The sequence below is a fragment of the Harpia harpyja genome, chromosome 14 (assembly GCF_026419915.1).
Source record: "Harpia harpyja isolate bHarHar1 chromosome 14, bHarHar1 primary haplotype, whole genome shotgun sequence".
In the NCBI taxonomy this organism is placed as follows: Eukaryota; Metazoa; Chordata; class Aves; order Accipitriformes; family Accipitridae; genus Harpia; species Harpia harpyja.
The window spans coordinates 37,252,810-37,269,976 of NC_068953.1; the positions used below are offsets into that span (position 1 = coordinate 37,252,810).

The 17,167-nt window shown below is 54.5% G+C and overlaps 2 protein-coding genes across 4 annotated transcripts; both read right to left on the bottom strand.

Moving 5' to 3' along the window:
- Window positions 1-127: 127 nt before the first annotated feature.
- Window positions 128-6,235, bottom strand: NEIL1 (nei like DNA glycosylase 1). 3 transcript variants are annotated; one of them, XM_052808733.1, is made up of 10 exons: window positions 6,029-6,203; window positions 5,703-5,920; window positions 5,455-5,574; window positions 5,231-5,309; window positions 3,965-4,064; window positions 3,681-3,805; window positions 3,142-3,169; window positions 2,532-2,593; window positions 2,154-2,361; window positions 128-525 (listed from the first exon to the last, which is right to left on the bottom strand). In XM_052808733.1, the coding sequence occupies exons 1-10, from the start codon at window positions 6,119-6,121 to the stop codon at window positions 506-508; spliced, it is 1,053 nt and encodes a 350-aa protein (XP_052664693.1). In that variant the 5' UTR covers window positions 6,122-6,203; the 3' UTR covers window positions 128-505. The 3 variants fall into 3 exon arrangements, with proteins under 3 accessions (XP_052664693.1, XP_052664692.1, XP_052664694.1); XM_052808732.1 differs by having other exon boundaries at window positions 5,703-6,202; XM_052808734.1 differs by lacking the exons at window positions 128-525; window positions 3,142-3,169 and having other exon boundaries at window positions 2,224-2,361; window positions 5,703-6,235.
- Window positions 6,236-6,339: 104 nt separating this feature from the next.
- Window positions 6,340-8,280, bottom strand: COMMD4 (COMM domain containing 4). The gene is made up of 8 exons (XM_052808735.1): window positions 8,114-8,280; window positions 7,958-8,029; window positions 7,797-7,862; window positions 7,471-7,510; window positions 7,216-7,335; window positions 6,872-6,952; window positions 6,583-6,759; window positions 6,340-6,481 (listed from the first exon to the last, which is right to left on the bottom strand). The coding sequence occupies exons 1-8, from the start codon at window positions 8,114-8,116 to the stop codon at window positions 6,441-6,443; spliced, it is 600 nt and encodes a 199-aa protein (XP_052664695.1). The 5' UTR covers window positions 8,117-8,280; the 3' UTR covers window positions 6,340-6,440.
- Between the last annotated feature and the right edge of the window lie 8,887 nt (window positions 8,281-17,167).

The window sequence follows — 17,167 nt, forward strand, 5'->3', positions numbered from 1 at the left end:
GGGGAGGCAGAGCTTACCTTTATTTTTGGGGGGGGGGGCGCAAGGTGAAGGGGAAGCCTGCTCCAGCCCATCTGGGGAAGAGGCTGGGCACAGAGGGGTTATCCTTAGCACAAAAAGGCGTGCATGGTGATTTCTACACAAAATACTTTATTAGTCAGCTAAAAACAGTGATCCAGGCAGCAGCCAGAAAGGGAAGAGGGGAAGGAAGAGGGAATCCACTTTTAGGCAGAGGGAAGGGTCAGAGTCCAGCACAATGTGTGGTCCATGGCCCTTAACCCCCTCAAATGCCTGGGGACAACAGGACACTGGATAAATTGGCCCCATCACCAAGCCCAGCTTCTCCTTCCCATGCTGGCAGGATGCAGCGGTAGCAAGCGGGCATGAGCACAGGTACAGAGCAGCCCCATTTCTCCCCAGCACTAACACAGGCCCCCAGTCAGGCCCTCCCTGAGCTCCTCCTGCAGCTGTTAAAAACGCCCCTCAGGAGGAGGGCAGCGTGTGGCACTCAAACGGCAGGGGCTGCACCTGGAAGATGGAGAGGGAAATGAGAAGTCAGAGGGTAAGGGGGTGCCCAGTTCTGCCCCGTGAAGCCCTGACGGCTCCTCTCCTGCCTTTTAGAATCATAGAATCATTTCGGTTGGAAAAGACCTTCAAGATCATCAAGTCCAACCATTAACCATGCCCCCTAAACCATGCCCTGGAGTACCCTGTCCACTCGCTTTTTGAATACCTCCAGGGATGGTGACTCAACCACTTCCCTGGGCAGCCCATTCCAATGTTTGACAACCCTCCCAGTAAAATGTTTTTCCTAATATCTAACCTAAATCTCCCTTGCCTCAACTTGAGGCCATTTCCTCTTGTCCTATCTCCAGACACCTGACAGAAGAGACCAACACCCACCTCACTACAACCCCCTTTCAGGTAGTTGTAGAGAGCAATAAGGTCTCCCCTCAGCCTCCTCTTTTCTAGACTGAACAACCCCAGATCCCTCAGCCGCTCCTCATAAGACTTGTGCTCAAGGCCCCTCACCAACTTGGTTGCCCTTCTCTGGACACGCTCAAGCAGCTCAATGTCTTTCCTGTAGTGAGGGGCCCAAAACTGAACACAGCACTCGAGGTGCGGCCTCACCAGTGCTGAGTACAGGGGAACAACCACCTCCCTGTTCCTGCTGGCCACACTGTTCCTGATACAGGCTAGGATGCGATTGGCCTTCTTGGCCACTTGGGCACACTGCTGGCTCATATCCAGCCGGCTGTGAACCAGCACCCCCAGGTCTTTCTCTGCCGGGCAGCTTTCCAGCCACTCTTCCCCAAGCCGGTAGCGCTGCATGGGGTTGCCATGACCAAAGTGCAGGACCCGGCACTTGGCCGTGTTAAACTTTATACAATTGGCCTCAGCCCATCGATCCAGCCTGTCCAGATCTCTTTGTAGAGCCTCCCTACCCTCAAGGAGATCGACCCTGCCTCCCAACTTGGTGTCATCTGCAAACTTGCTGAGGGTGCACTCAATCCCCTCATCCAAATCATCAATAAAGATATTAAACAGAACAGGGCCCAACACCGACCCCTGGGGAATACCACTCGTGACCCACCGCCAACTGGATTTCACCCCATTCACCACTACCCTCTGGGCTCCGCCATCCAGCCAGTTTTTCACCCAGTGAATAGTGCACTTATCCAGGCCACGAGACGCCAGCTTCTCAAGGAGTATGCCATGAGAGACAGTGTCAAAGGCCTTGCTGAAGTCTAGGAAAATAACATCGACAGCCTTTGCCTCATCCACTAGGCGGGTCACCTGGTCATAGAAGGAGATCAGGTTGGTCAAGCAGGACCTGCCTTTTGTAAACCCATGCTGACTGGGCCTGATCCCCCTCTTATCCTGGAGCTGCCGTGTGAGTGCTCTCAAGACAAACCATTCCATAATCTTTCCCGGTACCGAGGTCAGGCTGACAGGCCTGTAGTTCCCCGGATCCTCCCTCCGACCCTTCTTATAAATGGGAGTCACATTGGCAAGCCTCCAGTCCTCTGGGACCTCCCCTGTTGACCAGGAACGCTGATAGATGATAGAGAGTGGCTTGGCACCCCTTGACACGAGGGAGTGCTCCCACAGCCCCCGTCTGTGCGTTTGAAAGCTGCAGGGACTGCCAGCCCCACCTCTGCCCCTGCGCGCAGACGTCCAGCGGCTTCTTTTGGCTTTGGCCAGCGCCTCAGGCTTGGACGAGGCCGGAGCAGCGGTCGCTTTCCTCCTCCTGCAAGCACGTCCCTTCCTTGGCCCGTGAGCCACCTCCTCCTCCTCCTCCTTGGCCGACTTCAGGGGTTTTGCTGCAGCCCTGGGGTGCTGTTTTGAGGCACGTGTGGTGACCTGGGTGGACACCAGAGCCGGAGCTTAGCAGCAGAAGTGAGCTTGGACCGCCAGATGATGAGCAACTCCAGGTAGGAGTGCCACCGTGAATTTGGGAGCGGCCCGAGCAAGGCACGGGGAACAGGACAACCTCTAGACCCAGCAGGAGCCACAACCACAGAGCTTCTTACCTTGGGGGTCTGAGCCTCAGGATCTGCCTTCAGCTGAGCGCGCTTCTTGCGGGGCGTCTGCCCTGTGTGAGAAGATGTGGCCAGGTTAGGCAGGGTGAGGAGGAGATGGGGCAGAGAGTGCCAGCACCTCGAGGGACAGGCTGCGGCACAGTGACCTTTCAGGGACGCTGTCCCAGGTGATGTGTGAGCTGAGCGCTGAGGAATTAGCACTGGGGTGGAAGAATGGCTTGAGGGGGCTCCTCTCCTCCCCCACCAGATTCCCTCCCCTGCCAAAACATTGCTCTGTTCAGGCTTGCAGCCCCAGGGAGAGCACACCTTCCTGCTACCAGCCTGGCAGGCAAGGAAGGGGATGTAGGTGTTGGCCTGGAAAAGCACCCTGCAAGGTGCAATGGCTGCGCCCAGGCAGGCGGGTGTGCTGGTAGGAAGCCTTGGGCACAGCGGGCTCTGTCCCCCAGTGCCAATGGCCGTCACAGGCCTGTCAGCACCCCAGGGAGAGGGCAGGCTTTGCTCCTGCCTTTGCCCCCAGGCTGCGCAGCAAGCACGGGGCTTCCCAGGCTCCAGCACTCCCAGAGCAAGAGCAGGTCCCGCAGGGAGGGCAGCGGACACTCACCTTTGGGAGCCATGGGGCCAGGCTCACCCTGCAAGGAAGGTGACAGAGCGTTGACTGGGGCACAGTCATTCTGCAGGTAGCGGCAGCAGAATCCGTGCCCCTTCTCCACCCGGCAGCCAAGACAGTGATAGGGAAACAGCCACGTTTCCCCGAGAAGCCAGGGGAGTCCAGCTTGCTCTGCCTTGGGGACTCTCCTGTTTGTTAGCTCCCCGCTCCTTCTGCAAGGCCCCACCACGGCGCCTCACCCAGACACAGGGCACATGAGGGAGGAACAGGGCTGCCAGACTACTTGAGCCCCCCCATTCCTGCAATCGGCCCCTCTGCTCCAGACTGCCCGCCATCCCTTGGCCAGGTGGCCACCGCATGGAGGGTCCCCGTCACCTTCACCTCCAGTGGTCACAGCAGTCTGTCAGAGAGGGAGACCGCCAGTGATGCAGCGTAAGGCTGGGGGGGTCTTGGGAAGCAGAAGATGGGCGGGTGTCACCTTGGAGGAGTGGTTGGGGGCCACCCAGCCCCAGACAGCGACCCCAGACCCCTACCTGGAACCATACGGTCCTGCCGTTGCGGTCGCGCAAGGAGCTCATGCCAGGCACCAAGTAACACTGCAGCCAGTTCTTGAAAGCGGCGTAGTTATCCGAGTGGTCTGGGTCAAAGAGCTGCTTCTCTGGGAAGGGAGAGAGGGAAAGGACAGAAGTAGAGAGGAGGCAGTGACCATGGTGTTGGGGTGCCCTCCTAAGCCCCCTGCTGCTGGGAACACAAAGCCCGGCCCTCCCCGCCACCCCCAGCCATCCCCATCCCACAGCTCCCTGTCCTGTCGCCTCACCCGCCGCGATGACCTCCATGGGCACGGTGTGGCACAGCTCCAGGAGATCTGGGTTCTCCCGCATCAGCTTCAGCTTCTTGCTCAGTGTCAGGGAAGGATTCTGCAGGGGTGGAGTAGGGGAGGGAAGTCACCTGCCAGCCACCCCAGCCTCGTCAGGGTCTCTCCTTCCCAACACCAGCCAAATTCCCCATCTCCTCTTGCCCTCCTGAGGATGAGCTGCCACACCCCCCACCAAGTGCCAGCCCTGAGCTCACCCCCTCGTAGGCTTCGAACTGGGCATCAGCACATTCCCCATGGCTAACAAAGATATGAAAGAGGGCTAGCACACAGGAACACCAGAGGTTTGTGAAAACAGCCCTCCGGTCGCACCTTTTTCTTTTCAGTCTCCTTTAAAATAGCCACCTCCTCTCCCCCGAGGCCATGAGATTGGCTGGCCGCGGGCTCTAATGCAGCCTTCCCCAGAGATTTTAAGCTTGCGAGGTGTTTGTTTCCCTCGCCCCTTCCTCTTCACCCGCCTCAAATATACCTGGAGACTTCCTGACGGCAGAAGCCGGGCACAGCCAAGCGCCAGCGCAGCACGCAGGCACGTGCCCGGGGAGCTGTCACAGCTCGTCAGCCTGGCCACGTGCGAACGAGCACTGCACGCGTGAGGTTACGGAACTGCTGCGCCCCATTTGCCGCTCCATTGGAGGGGCAGATGTGCTCAGACACGGGTGTATATGGCAAAGGACAGTAAAATGCTTGAGGAGGATCCCACGCAGCACGCGTTACAGTTGTGAAGGTAAAATGCCTGCTGTCAGGTTGGAAAGACTCAGAGCAGCAAATACCTCCCGACAGCGGCGCGGGCAGAGGCTGTCTGAGCTCTGCAAGGTCCTCGTGACGATGTTCTGCCCCATCAGAGCGAGGAACCAAACACGAACTGAAACTGGCCCCGAACCCTGGGCTGGAACAGGCCCAAAACAGCAGACCTGAACCAGAGCTTCGCGCCCAGCTAAGCCCAAAGCAGAGCCAGAACAGAGCAGCCAGCTGAGCCCAGACTGGGGGCAGGAAGCAAACTAAACCACCTCCACCACTGCTGAGCCCAAAACCGAATCAGGAACGCTTCTCAGCTCAGTCTGGCTCCCTGCACGGAAAGCAAGAGGCTCCTGGGACCCCAGGGAGCTGCCGCGATGTCCTGCAGGGCCACAGACAAACAAATCCCTGGTACGGTGTCTGCCTGGAAACCTGCCTCTTTCTGAGCCTGCAAGTGCACCAGGTATTCCCCACCTTCTTCCTCCTCGCCTGCTCCTGATCCTTCAAAGCGTCCAGCACGGTCCGAGCCTTTTCAAAGGGAGGGATCTTCGACCTGCGAGAGTCCGTCTGTTACACGCAAGCCTGAACTCTGGGTTCTGGCACTTCCCCGTGTCTACCAGGCGAGGAGCCCCAGCCGAGGTGCCGTCAAGCTCTGGGAGACCAAACCTCCGTGGCAGATCAGCGGGCGCTCAACCCACCTGTACAGGATCTCGGCACGGAGGTAATTCCCAATTCCGTTGAAAAATTTCTGGTTTAAGAGGGCCTCGCAGATGGGCTTGTCGAAAGCCTTGTCATCCAGGTTCTTCAGCACGTTCTCCCTGCGACAAGAGCACGCGAGGCGTCGGGAAGGTTTGCCCGGGCACGGCCGTTCCGCTGCCGCGCGGCCAAAACCAAGCCGGGGAGGTGGGGGAAGGCCTTCCCCGGGGCTGGGCGGTGGGACGCTCACCTGAAGGCCTGGTACTCAGAGAGGACGCAGGGCCCGCGGCCCGGCTGCCAGGCGTCGCCCAGCCGCCACGAGCCGAAGCGGCGGGCGTCGACGAAGCAGAGGGTGCGCGGGGGGCTCTCGCGGCTGAGGAAGCGGAGGTGGGCATGGCGGGGGAGCTGGGCGGCGGGGCACAGCCGAAACGACCCCGACATGCCGAAACGAAAGACGAGGTCCTGGGGCTGGCCGGGGCCCAGCGGGACCAGCGTCAGCCGCAGCTCCTTGCCCCGGGAGGCGGCCGAGATGCGGTAGGCCTCGCTGGAGAAGGGCACCTCCGGGCCCTTACCCACCTCCGAACGCTCCACGCCGCCCGAGAACACCATCCCGCCGCACGCCTCGTTGATGTACCGTCCGGCCAGGTGCAGCTCCGGACACTCGGGCATCGCCGCGACGGGACCGGAGCGGAGCGGCCCGGTCCGGCGCCGCGCTGCCCGGTCGCCCTCCCTCCCGGTTTGCCCTGGAGACACGCCCAGGCCCCGCCCCCGCCCGCCTCCCATTGGCTGCGCGGCGGGAGGTGCATGCCGGGAGTTGTAGTCCCGCCGCGGGGACAAACAGGCGGCAGGCGGCTGCTCTCCGTTACCTTTATTGGAGCTTCCCCCCCGCGGGGCGGCCTCGCCCGCTACCGGGGGCACAGAGAAAGCTTGCCCCCGCCTCCCCCCCACCCTCCCCAAAGCGGGGCGCACCGGGTCCTGCCCCGGCTCCTCAGAGAAGGGTGTTCATCAGGGCCTGGGCCTGCTTCAGCTCTGCGGGGAGAGGATGGAGGCGGTGGGGGAGCCGGCTCCGGCATCCCCGCCACCCCCTGGGCCAAGGGGGTTCCCCGCTGCCGCCCCTCCTCTGGCCTCACCTGCCAGCAGCACCCGGAACTTGTCGGCCGAGAGGACCACGGGGACGGCCGCCGTCCTGCCGCGCTCCCCGTCCCGCAGGTTGAAGGTCAGGTGCACGAGGGGCTCGTTGACCTCCCACAGCTCGCTGGAGCTGAGGGTGTAATCCACCCGCCAGCCCACCGAGCCCAGCTGGCTCACTGGGGCGGGCGGGCGGCCGGATGGCGTCAGCACCCCAGCGTGCGCTCGGGCAGGGTGATCAACCCCAACCCCCCCCCCCCCCCAAAACCGTCACCAAACCTCCGCACTCACGTCTCAGGCTGCAGGCCCTGAGGCTGTCCTGGAGGGAGCTCTGCTTCTCCTCGTAGGACCGGCACAACCCGCCGGCGTGCTCTGCCCAGGGCGGGAAGAGAGAAGACAAGAAAACCACCCGCTGACCCCGGCCCCGCTGCGGCCAAACCCTGGCGAAGCACCTGGTGGAGCCCCCCAGGGACGGACGGCGCAGAGGGGAGGTGACGGAGGACGGCGTGGCTGCCGTCCCGCACCGGGTCTGGGTGTGAAGGTGGCAGCGCCGGGGGCTGCCAGCTCAGCCCTGGCATGTCCCACCAGGTCCGGCCCTTGGCGACACCCCGAGGGTGTCCCCCCCTCCCCGTTACCTTTGGGCAGCCCCAGCTGCTGCAGCTCGCTCGAGAGGGACTCGCTGTCCACGTTGTGCTTGGCGGCGCTGGAGAGGATGAAGCCGAGGACGGCGATGGTGGCCTTCACGTCCCCCGACTCTGCAGGCCGGACGGAGGGTTAGCTCCGCTGCCTCGGGAAGGCGTCCCTTGCCGGATTGCTGCCCGTCCCCGAAGAGCAGCTTCCCGGGGACGGGGGGGGAACACTCCGGTCGGGGCTGGGGCAGCCGCGCTCACCTAACTTGGCGTCGGAGGTCAGCTTCAGGATCTTCTCATACTGCGGGAGAGCAGAGCGCCGGGACGTCAGGGCAAACGCCAGGTACAGCGTGGCCGCCTAACGCGTTCACTACCAACGTTAACCCTAAGAATTCTTACCTCGGCATTAATACTAATAATCCTTAGCATCCATATTATTACTACGAGTACCGGCCGGCAGCGTTCTGAACCCCGAGGCTTACATTAAGAATACGAAAGTCAGGACTATTGCTAATTATGCAATTAGAGCGCTACAACTCCGCCTCCAGCACGGCGACCCCGGGGACGGGGGGGGAGTCCCCACTCACCTCGATGGCCTCCCCCAGCAGGTCCCGCAGCACCTGGGCGCAGATCAGCTTCAGCTTCACCGAGGACTGCGGGGAAGAACGGGGTGAGGGGTGAGCACCGGGCACGGGGGGGGGGGGGGGGGCACGGGGGGACGGAGGCGGGGGGGGCACGGGTACTTAACGATTTTGGCCAGGGTGCTGATCTCGGCCAGGACCCAGTCGGGGCAGTCCAGGTCCCCGCAGAAGCGGAACCGCTGCGGGGGGAAAGCGCGGTCAGAGCCCGCCGCGGACTCGCCGCGTCGTCCCCCCCCCCCGCCGCCTCCGTCCCCCCGCCCCACCATGTCGCCGCCGGTTCCCGGTACCAGCCGCAGAGCCCGCCTCCGCGACCCGGAACCGCTCCCGGGGCTGGCGGGAGGTGCTGCGGCCGCTCCGCCCGTCCCCGCCCCGGCGGCGGAGCCCTGCACCGGGCTGAGGCTGGGCTCCCCCGCGGGGCACAACCGGCGGCCGGGACCCGGGGTTTCTGCCCAGCCCCGGGGTCTTTATTTCAGCTCCGGACCCGCGCCGTCCCAGCCCCGGCTCTGGGGTTTTTATTCCAGCCCCACTGTGGGTATCTCAGCCGCAGCTCTCTGCGATTTCAGCCCCAGCCCTACAGTTGTTATTCCAGCTCCAGCTCTGCAACATCTCCGCTCCTGCCCCGCACTCTCGATTTCAGCCGCAGCTCCAGGGCCTTCATTTCAGCTCCAGCCCCACGCTGTGTATGTCAGAGCCAGCCCTACAGTCTTTATTTCAGCCCCAGCCCCAGCGCCCCCCATACAGGTTTTTTGTCAGTCCCGGCCCTACAACCTTTATTCCGGCTCCAGCTCCACATCCTTCCAGCTGCAACCTGCTCCTCTTCTCACGGCAGCGCTGGGGCTGTTGACAAGGTTGTAATTCAATCACTGTCATCACTCAAATATCAGGAGGAGCTGTCATAACTGGCCCAAAATCGCCTCGACTGGTGTGTCCTGAATCAAGCGTTGGCCCCCCCAGTGCCATTTCGCCCGGAGACTATCATCTCAGACACTGAGTTTGGCCTGGTACACGCCAGCGTCCCGCACTTTGGGGGCAAATGTGACGGGACCCCCACCTCCGGCGAGGGTCCGACGGCCCCACCCCACTCCCCAACTCCCAGCTCCCCAAATCCACCCCCGGTGCCTGGGAACTAGGGGGGCCCCTCCCGCGGAGAGGAAGCAGCCCCCCGCCCCCCCGCAAAGCTTCACTGTGCCGTGTTACACTTTATTACATGTCTAATGGTGACCGACGTTAGGTTTATAATAACACAACGAAGTATTTCCGACCCAGCCTCCCCACCCCCGCGGGGAGCCGGGACCCGGGCCCCGGCAGCGCCGCCGCCGCGCCGCGCTCCACGGCCTTCGGCCCCGTCCCGCCAATCCCGCACCGACCGGCCGCGCCCCGGCCGGCTCCGCTCGAACCAATCCCAGCCCGTTCTTTCAATCCGGCCCCGCCCCAGCCGTCTCCCCTTCACCAATCCGAGCCCGCCGCTTCAATCCGGGCCGGGGCTCTGCAGCGAGCCTGCTCCGGGTCACCGTTCGATCTCCAGAGCCGGGAACCGCCGCAGCTCGCAGCGACCCCGCGCCGCCGGGAGCTCTCCGAGAGGGCGCGCAGGGACCGGGGTCCCTCCGCCTCTGGCGGGGCCGCGCCTCCCGGAGCGGCGGCGGCGGGATCGGGGCCTGCGGAGAACGGGGGCGGTGGGGCCGGGGAGCCGGGCGGGGCGGGGCCGGATTGAAAGGACGGGCTGGGATTGGGTGTAACGGAGCCGGGCGGGGCGGGGCCGGATTGAAAGGACGGACTGGGATTGGACAGAGGAGAGTAGGGCTCTAAATTGAGTTAGAGAGGTGATACAGGAGATAAGAGAGTGGGAACCGTCACGGGAATTCTGTCCCGAAATTGGTTGGTATCTTCTGGGAACTTCAGGAGATAGGCTCGGTTGTCTCTTTGTGCCCCCCGGGGGTATCGTTTACATCGCCTGATAGAATCTGACCTTACCTTAGACGCTATTTCGGTGTTGTGCGAGAGGTCTGTGAACGCACGAGTGAGCGAGACGTGTTATTAACACAAAGTGAGTGCGGAGTCTCGAGCTGCAGTTCCACCATCCCGCGAGGGACGTGGTCAGCGACAGACGAAGCAAGTGGTGTGAAAGGCCCGAGAAACACAGACACGCCTGAGACGTACAGTAGTACGAAGCGAGCGTAGAGCTCTAACCTGTGGTTCCATTTCTCGGCGATGAGAGTGGCCAGAGCCGAGTGAAGCGTGTGACAATAATAATGGGAAATAAGATGGGGAAGGAACAAATAAAACGCAGCCCCCCTAGGATGTATTTTAGCACACTGGAAAGACATTGGGGGTCCCCCCAATGGGGAGGGAGTGTGGATAAAAAGACCCTCATTAAATACTGCACACAATGGTGGCTGCTGTATAAATTAGAGGATGAAGAGAAATGGCCACCGAATGGGACCCTAAATTATAATACCCTTTTACAACTCACCTTATTTTTAAGGAGAGAGGGCAAATAGGACGAAATAGTCTATGAAGACATGTTTTTCGTTCTCCGCAACCACCCTGAGATGCAAAAGGAGTGCGCTATTAACTTAGCTCCCCATGACCCTTTCATGTTAACCCTGGAAAAGGATAACTGTAAAGCGGGAGTGGGTAAAATGAAGAGGTGTTTTTCATCTTGTTCAATAGGATCAAGGTGCCTAAAGTATAAAGAGGACGAGGACAGAATGGAGGATTCTGTAACCCCTATAGGTGCGTGGGGAAAGGGACAACAAGAGCAAGAACAGGCAGGGTCACCACTTCCATTAGAAGAACCCGAAGCAGCCCCTTTGAGCCCTTCACCCGAGATTGAAAGAGGGAGAAAGAAAGAAAGAACCTGATACTGAAAAACAAAGGCATAGCTTCAGACACCCTTCTAGTTCACCTCCTAAAACCAGAGCACGAGACCTTAAATCTAGGACTGCGTCGTTACGAGAACCAGTAATTCAGGCACCTTTGAGAGAGGCTGCGGGACCAGCGGGTCCCATAAAACTCAAGGTACCCATCTCTATGGGAGATTTAGATGCCTGGAAATTAGTAGCTAAAGGATATCGGGGTGATCCGGCAGGGGTAGCAAAACGATTTAAGGCATTTGTAAAAGCATTAGATGTAGATTGGGAGATGTGGATTTGATGTTGGACACACTAACAGATACAGAAAAAGAATTAGTCCTTAAAACTGCTAGAGATTACGGAAGAAACAAAATAAGGGATGGGGAGGATATAAACGACCACTTCCCACAGTCGAAACCTCGGTGGGATTATAATGATACAGACCATTACCAACTTTTGTGACAATATCGGGAATGGGTGGCATTCGGGTTGGAAAATGGGATACCAAAACCAGTAAACTGGGGTTCTTTATTTGCTATTAAACAAAACCCTATGGAAACCCCTTCTTAGTTCCTCGATTGACTTTGGGAAGCAATGCGGAAATATACCACCGTGGATCTGTCCGGAGACCAAGGGAAGATGCAGCTAGTTTCCCTGTTCCTGGGGCAATCCCCGGATGATATCCGAAGAAAGCTCCAGAGACGGAAGGCTGAGGCACAGCGTGATATAGAAAAGTTATTGGAAGAAGCTTGGCGCGTATTTCGAAATAGGAATGGGATTGAAAGACGGAAGCTAGGGAAACTCATTTCTACCGCTACTATAGCGGCCCTTAGAGAAGAAAGAGGGGGTGCGAAACCCTTTCCACCTCAAAAGAACTCACAGAATCCACGCTTCCAAACCAGGTTGGGCATTAACCAATGTGCAATATGCAAAAAGGAGGGACACTGGAAACAAGATTGCCCACAGAAAAGGAGAAATGGAAGAGCAATGGTTGCAGAACTAGAAGAAGGTTAGGGGAAACTGGAGGATCAGTCCCCAGGGGATCCTCTGCTTATGATGAAGCTGGGGAATGGGTCACATGGCGTTGAATTTTTGGTGGATACTGGAGCAACCTTTTCTGTGTTAAATATGCAATTAGAAGAAATAGACCCAGGACGATCTATAAATGTGGTCAGGGCAACAGGTCAACGACAGGAGGTATCATTCATGAAGCAACTGTCCTTTAAATTGGGTAAATCCGTAGGGATGCATCAATTTCTGTACATGCCCCAAACACCCAAATCTCTCATTGGGAAGGATTTCTTAGAAGAACTACAAGTGGAAATTAAATTCACCCCTGAGGGAATACAGTTAAAAGTAAATGAGAAAGAACTAATTGAAATTTTGAGTTTAGCTTTACTTACAGATAAAGAATCAGAAGAGATCCCAGACGAAATTCTGAACCAGGTATATCCTGGAGTCTTGGCAGGTGGAACCCCCGGGACAGCAAAGACAGCGCAACTGGTAACAGCCAAATTAAAACCTGGAGTGTGGCCCGTACGAATTAAACAATACCCTCTCAAATTAGAGGATCGCAAGGGAATGAAAACACTGATCGATAATTTTTTGAAATTTGGGTTATTGATAGAGTGTGAATCAGAATATAACACTCCAATATTACCAATGCAAAAGCCCGTCGGTAAAAGCTATAGATTGGTACAGGACCTTAGAGCCATCAATAAAATAGTGGAAGATCTCCACCCTGTGGTGGCCAACCCATATACACTATTAACAGACTTAAAGAAGAATATGTGTGGTTTACTGTTTTAGGTTTGAAAGACGCCTTCTACTGCCTACCCTTAGACCCTGACAGCCAGAAACTGTTTGCCTTCGAGTGGGAGGATCCTGAAACAGGTAGAAAATCACAATTAACCTGGATGGTGCTCCCACAAGGATTCAAGAACAGCCCTACCATTTTTGGGAACCAATTGGCCAAAGATCTTGAAGGATGGACGGCTCCCCCAGGAGAAGGGATTCTTCTACAGTATGTAGATGACCTGATGATAGCAACGACCACCAAGGACTCTTGTTTATCTTGTATCTTGGACAGTAAGCCTTTTAAACTTTTGGGACTAAAAGTGGGTATAAGGTATTAAAACAAAAGGCACAGATTTTGCAACAAGAAGTAACATATCTCCGGTATGAGATATCGGGGGGACAACGCAAACTAGGGATGGAAAGGAAAAAGGCCATTTATAATACCCCCCCTACCACACACTGCCAAGGAACTGAGAACTTTCCTGGGAATGACGGGCTGGTGTCGGCTGTGGATACTTAATTATGGCATCTTAATCAAACCCCTCTATCGGATGATAAAGGACAATCCAAAGCCTCTGACATGGACCAAGGAAGGTAAGTGGGCTTTTCAGACCTTGAAGGAGGAACTATTAAGGGCCCCAGCTCTGGGCCTGCCCGACATCTCCAATCCGTTCTTGCTTTTCTCACATGAGAGGCAGGGGATGGCTTTGGGAGTGCTGGCACAAAACGTTGGCCCCTATAGAAGGGCTGTGGCTTACTTCTCAAAACAGCTGGATGAAGTAAGTAAAGGATGGGCGAGCTGTTTAAGCGCAGCATCAGCCGTGGTTATCAACATTCGAGAAGCTCACAAATTTACCTTGGGTCAGAAAATGACTGTGTTTGTATCCATCTCATACAGTAGCCGCTGTACTGGAACAGAAAGGGAGCCACTGGTTATCTCCCTCAAGGTTCCTCAAATACCAGGCCATGCTAGTGGAGCAGGATGGATGTGGAGATCTTCAACACTAACCTAATCAATCCTGCAGCATTTCTGTCATCAGACCAGGAGGATTCAGAAACCCTCCACCACGACTGTCTGGAAGTGATTGAAAGCACATATTCCAGCAGGCCTGACTTGAAAGAAGAACCCCTCCCTGATGCTGAATCCTGGTATGCAGATGGTAGCAGTTCTGTGAAGAATGGAGAACGTAAGTCTGGCTATGCAATAACCACTCTTGACTCTGTCATAGAATCAAAGCCATTACCTCCTGGGACTTCAGCTCAGAAAGCAGAAATTATCACACTCATCAGAGCATTGCAGAAAGCTTGAGGAAAACGAATCAACATATGGACAGATTCTAAATATGCCTTCGAAGTGGTGCATGTTCCTGGGGCAGTATGGAAAGAAAGAGGATTATTAACCTCCCAAGGCAAGCAGATTAAATATTCTAAGGAGATCTTAGAGCTATTAGAGGCCATCAGACTACCCCAGGAGGTAGCCATAATGCAAAGGACACCAGAAAGGAGAAACAGAACAAGAAAGGGGAAACAGGTTGGCTGATCAGGAGGCGAAAAGGGTGGCAGAACAAGGACAAGGTATGGTAACCATACAACCCCTCATTCCTGAAGGTAAGATCAAATTTAATTCTAGAGACTCATATTCTAAGAAAGACCAGGAACTGATTCAAGATTTGCGTGCCACCTTAAGGGGTGAAAATTATGTAACCCCTCAAGGACAGATAGTAATACCTGAGAAGGCTTTATGGCAGCTGGTAGTAAAGGAACATGAGGAAACACATTGGGGAGAAGATGCCCTATGCACATATCTCCTGAAAGGGATAATAGGTAGAAACCTCTATACTGTGGTCAAACAAGTTACTCAAAGGTGCGCTGTCTGCCTCCAAAATAATCCTCAGACAACTCATAATGTAGAATTCGGGGCGATAGATAGAGGAAACTATCCTGGACAGCAGAGGCAAATCGATTTTTCCGAACTCCCAAGGAAAGGCGGGTATCGGTACCTCTTGATCCTAACAGATACCTTCTCCAGATGGCCTGAAGCCTTTCCAACGAGGACCAATAAAGCCAGAGAAGTGATCAAAGTATTGCTTAATGAAATAACACCTAGGTTTGGGGTACCTGCTGGCATGTCCTCAGATAGAGGTTCCCATTTTGTAGCCGACGTGGTGCAAGGAGTGAGTAAGATGCTACAGATTAACTGGCATCTTCACACTCCTTATAGGCCGCAAGCCAGTTGGGCAAGTAGAAAAAAAATGAATCATTTACTTAAACAACAAATCGTTAAAATTGGACAGGAGGCCAATTTACAATGGCCTCAAGCATTACCTTTGGCTTTATTGAGAATCAGGGTAAAACCTAAAATTAAAGAGAAACTGAGTCCCTTTGAAATGTTGTATGGAAGACCCTGTGGGCTCACATATGGGGGGAAGACATAAACCAACTGGGAGGGAGTTATGATCAGAACTATATGATTGCATTATCTACACAATTGTCTCAGATTAATAGGTATGTAATAAGCACTCGGTCAAGGGGATTAGATGGCTCCTTACATGATATACAACCTGGAGACTATGTGTACATAAAAACAATTGTGGGAGACCCCTTCCAAAAGAAATGGAAAGGACCCTACCAAGTATTACTGGTTACATATACTGCTGTAAAGGTAAAAGGTGTAACTGCTTGGATACACTATTCCAGAACTAAGGCGGCTCCAAAGCATCAGGAGAATCCTCCACTTGAGCAGAAATGGACCTCCAAATGTACTGGACCAGCAAAGCTGCGATTTCGGAAATCATTAGCGTGATCTTCTACGTCACAGCTGGACAGACAGACAACTGCATCACCCATCAAGATCTAAATGATGTCCCTGACCCTGAAGGCTGGACTAGGAATGGGTACTTGGGTAACGTAGGTCTGGATATCACAGATGAAATAAGTAAGGTATACACAGTTTTAAAAATTGATAGCCAAATTAGGAGAGACTGGGGAAATTCAGGACGAATCCAATCTTTTGTAATACGAGAAAACAGTTCGGTTAGTATGGCATGTAAGTTTAAAGTGAAGCAAAAGTACCAAACTGCTGTAACGATGGTTGGCATTTATGTATACAATTTGGAAGAGCCGCAACAGTGTGTATACTTGGCAGCATGTGTGTTTTATCAAGATTACTCTCAGGCAGAGGTTCAACTTAAAGCTAGTTCAATTATTCGGTGCATAGGAATTATACATAATGGGAGGAGATTGACAAAATCATACTGACAAGCGACTCTAATTTCAAATAGACGTGACCACCACATATATAATATAGAATCAAGCACTCTCCTCAATCCTCCCCCCCTCTCTGACAGTTAAACATTCAAGAGAAGAGGAGGATGAGATCCCTTGTCACAGAGGGGAATGTGTGAATGCTCCTGATAGACGGTGTACACCTGGAAACCAACCTGATGACATATCAATAAGGAGCTCAGATAGATGGGAAGAACTAACTTGGTTAGACTTAACTAACACTACTTCAAATTTCACGGGCCTTATGGATTGTTATACAGAAGGGATAAATCAAACTGAGATAGAAATTACCTGTAAGAACAATTCATCCTATTTGCTTGTAAATGACGGAAGGAGTATCATGGTGATTGTAAAATGTACAAGGCTAAATTGTAAATATAGCAGACAACTTAACCGCTCATTACAAGTCATATGCATAAGGAATAACACTGTATTTGATTATTGGGCAGTAGCACAAACGTTATCTACCACCCCAAAACCAACCACTACGGTTACTGCACCCAGTCCAACCACCATCCCTCTGTTTGAACCAGCTAACTGGGCTATAAAATACCACAACCTCTCATTCGCAGGTCCTTATGAGGTGAGACAATCCAACGAGCAGAAATTATTTCTGGATCCCACATATTCTTTAAAGAAGGTACAGGTGAAAGTGCAAGCTGATATATATCTCAGATAAAATCAGAATGCTTACCTTTCGTCTCACAAAGTCTTAAAGGATGGAAAACATGGTTACATTCCAGAGCTCACCACTCAAGGTAACAGAGACATTTAACAGGATGGTTTGGGTCTGGGTTAGGAGTTTTAAACAACATCATTGATCAAGAGGTACTGATTAATAAATTAAGTACAGTTACCTCTGATTTGGGAAAGCTTGAGGTACCATTAAGGTCATCCCTAATTACTCCAGCTGAATATCAGCAATTAACTGCTGACCTCATCTCCTTACTATCCAACCATACTAGCAAGAATTTCCAAGCAGTAGCAACTTCCGTAGAAGGACTACAAGGAAATGTCTCTATTGCCATTCAATGTGTACAGACCCAGCTTTGGATACAATCTGTGGTTTCTGATATAATCAGGGAAGGGATGTCAGGAAACTTACCACAAGAAATTAGAGAAATTATCGCCAAGAATGATACTACCACCTCATTCGAATTAAAACATCAGGCTTGGTGGCAACTAGTTAATTTCACCTATGATGACACGAAGGAACAAATTGAAGCCTATGTATTCACAATTCAAAAGGGAGAGGTGTGGGATATTTTCCCTATTTTAACATTAGAGGCAATCCATCAAGATGTAGTAGTCAGACCAATAGGACACAATGTTTGGGCAAAATATAGCAATAATACAGGGAAACGGCAGACTATTAGTACTGAA

What these genes read in the sequence shown, in the direction of transcription:
- COMMD4 (XM_052808735.1), bottom strand. An exon ending in TGCTGGGGGAGGCCATCGAG is followed by an intron (nt 7,511 to 7,796) that starts GTGAGTGGGGAC and finishes GCTCTCCCGCAG; the next exon opens with TATGAGAAGATCCTGAAGCT. An exon ending in CAGGGCCTGCAGCCTGAGAC is followed by an intron (nt 6,760 to 6,871) that starts GTGAGTGCGGAG and finishes CGCCCGCCCCAG; the next exon opens with TGAGCCAGCTGGGCTCGGTG.
- NEIL1 (XM_052808732.1), bottom strand. Translation starts at nt 6,121, where the DNA reads ATGCCCGAGTGTCCGGAGCTGCACCTGGCCGGACGGTACATCAACGAG. An exon ending in TCTGAGTACCAGGCCTTCAG is followed by an intron (nt 5,575 to 5,702) that starts GTGAGCGTCCCA and finishes CTCTTGTCGCAG; the next exon opens with GGAGAACGTGCTGAAGAACC. An exon ending in CATGGAGGTCATCGCGGCGG is followed by an intron (nt 3,806 to 3,964) that starts GTGAGGCGACAG and finishes CTCCCTTCCCAG; the next exon opens with AGAAGCAGCTCTTTGACCCA.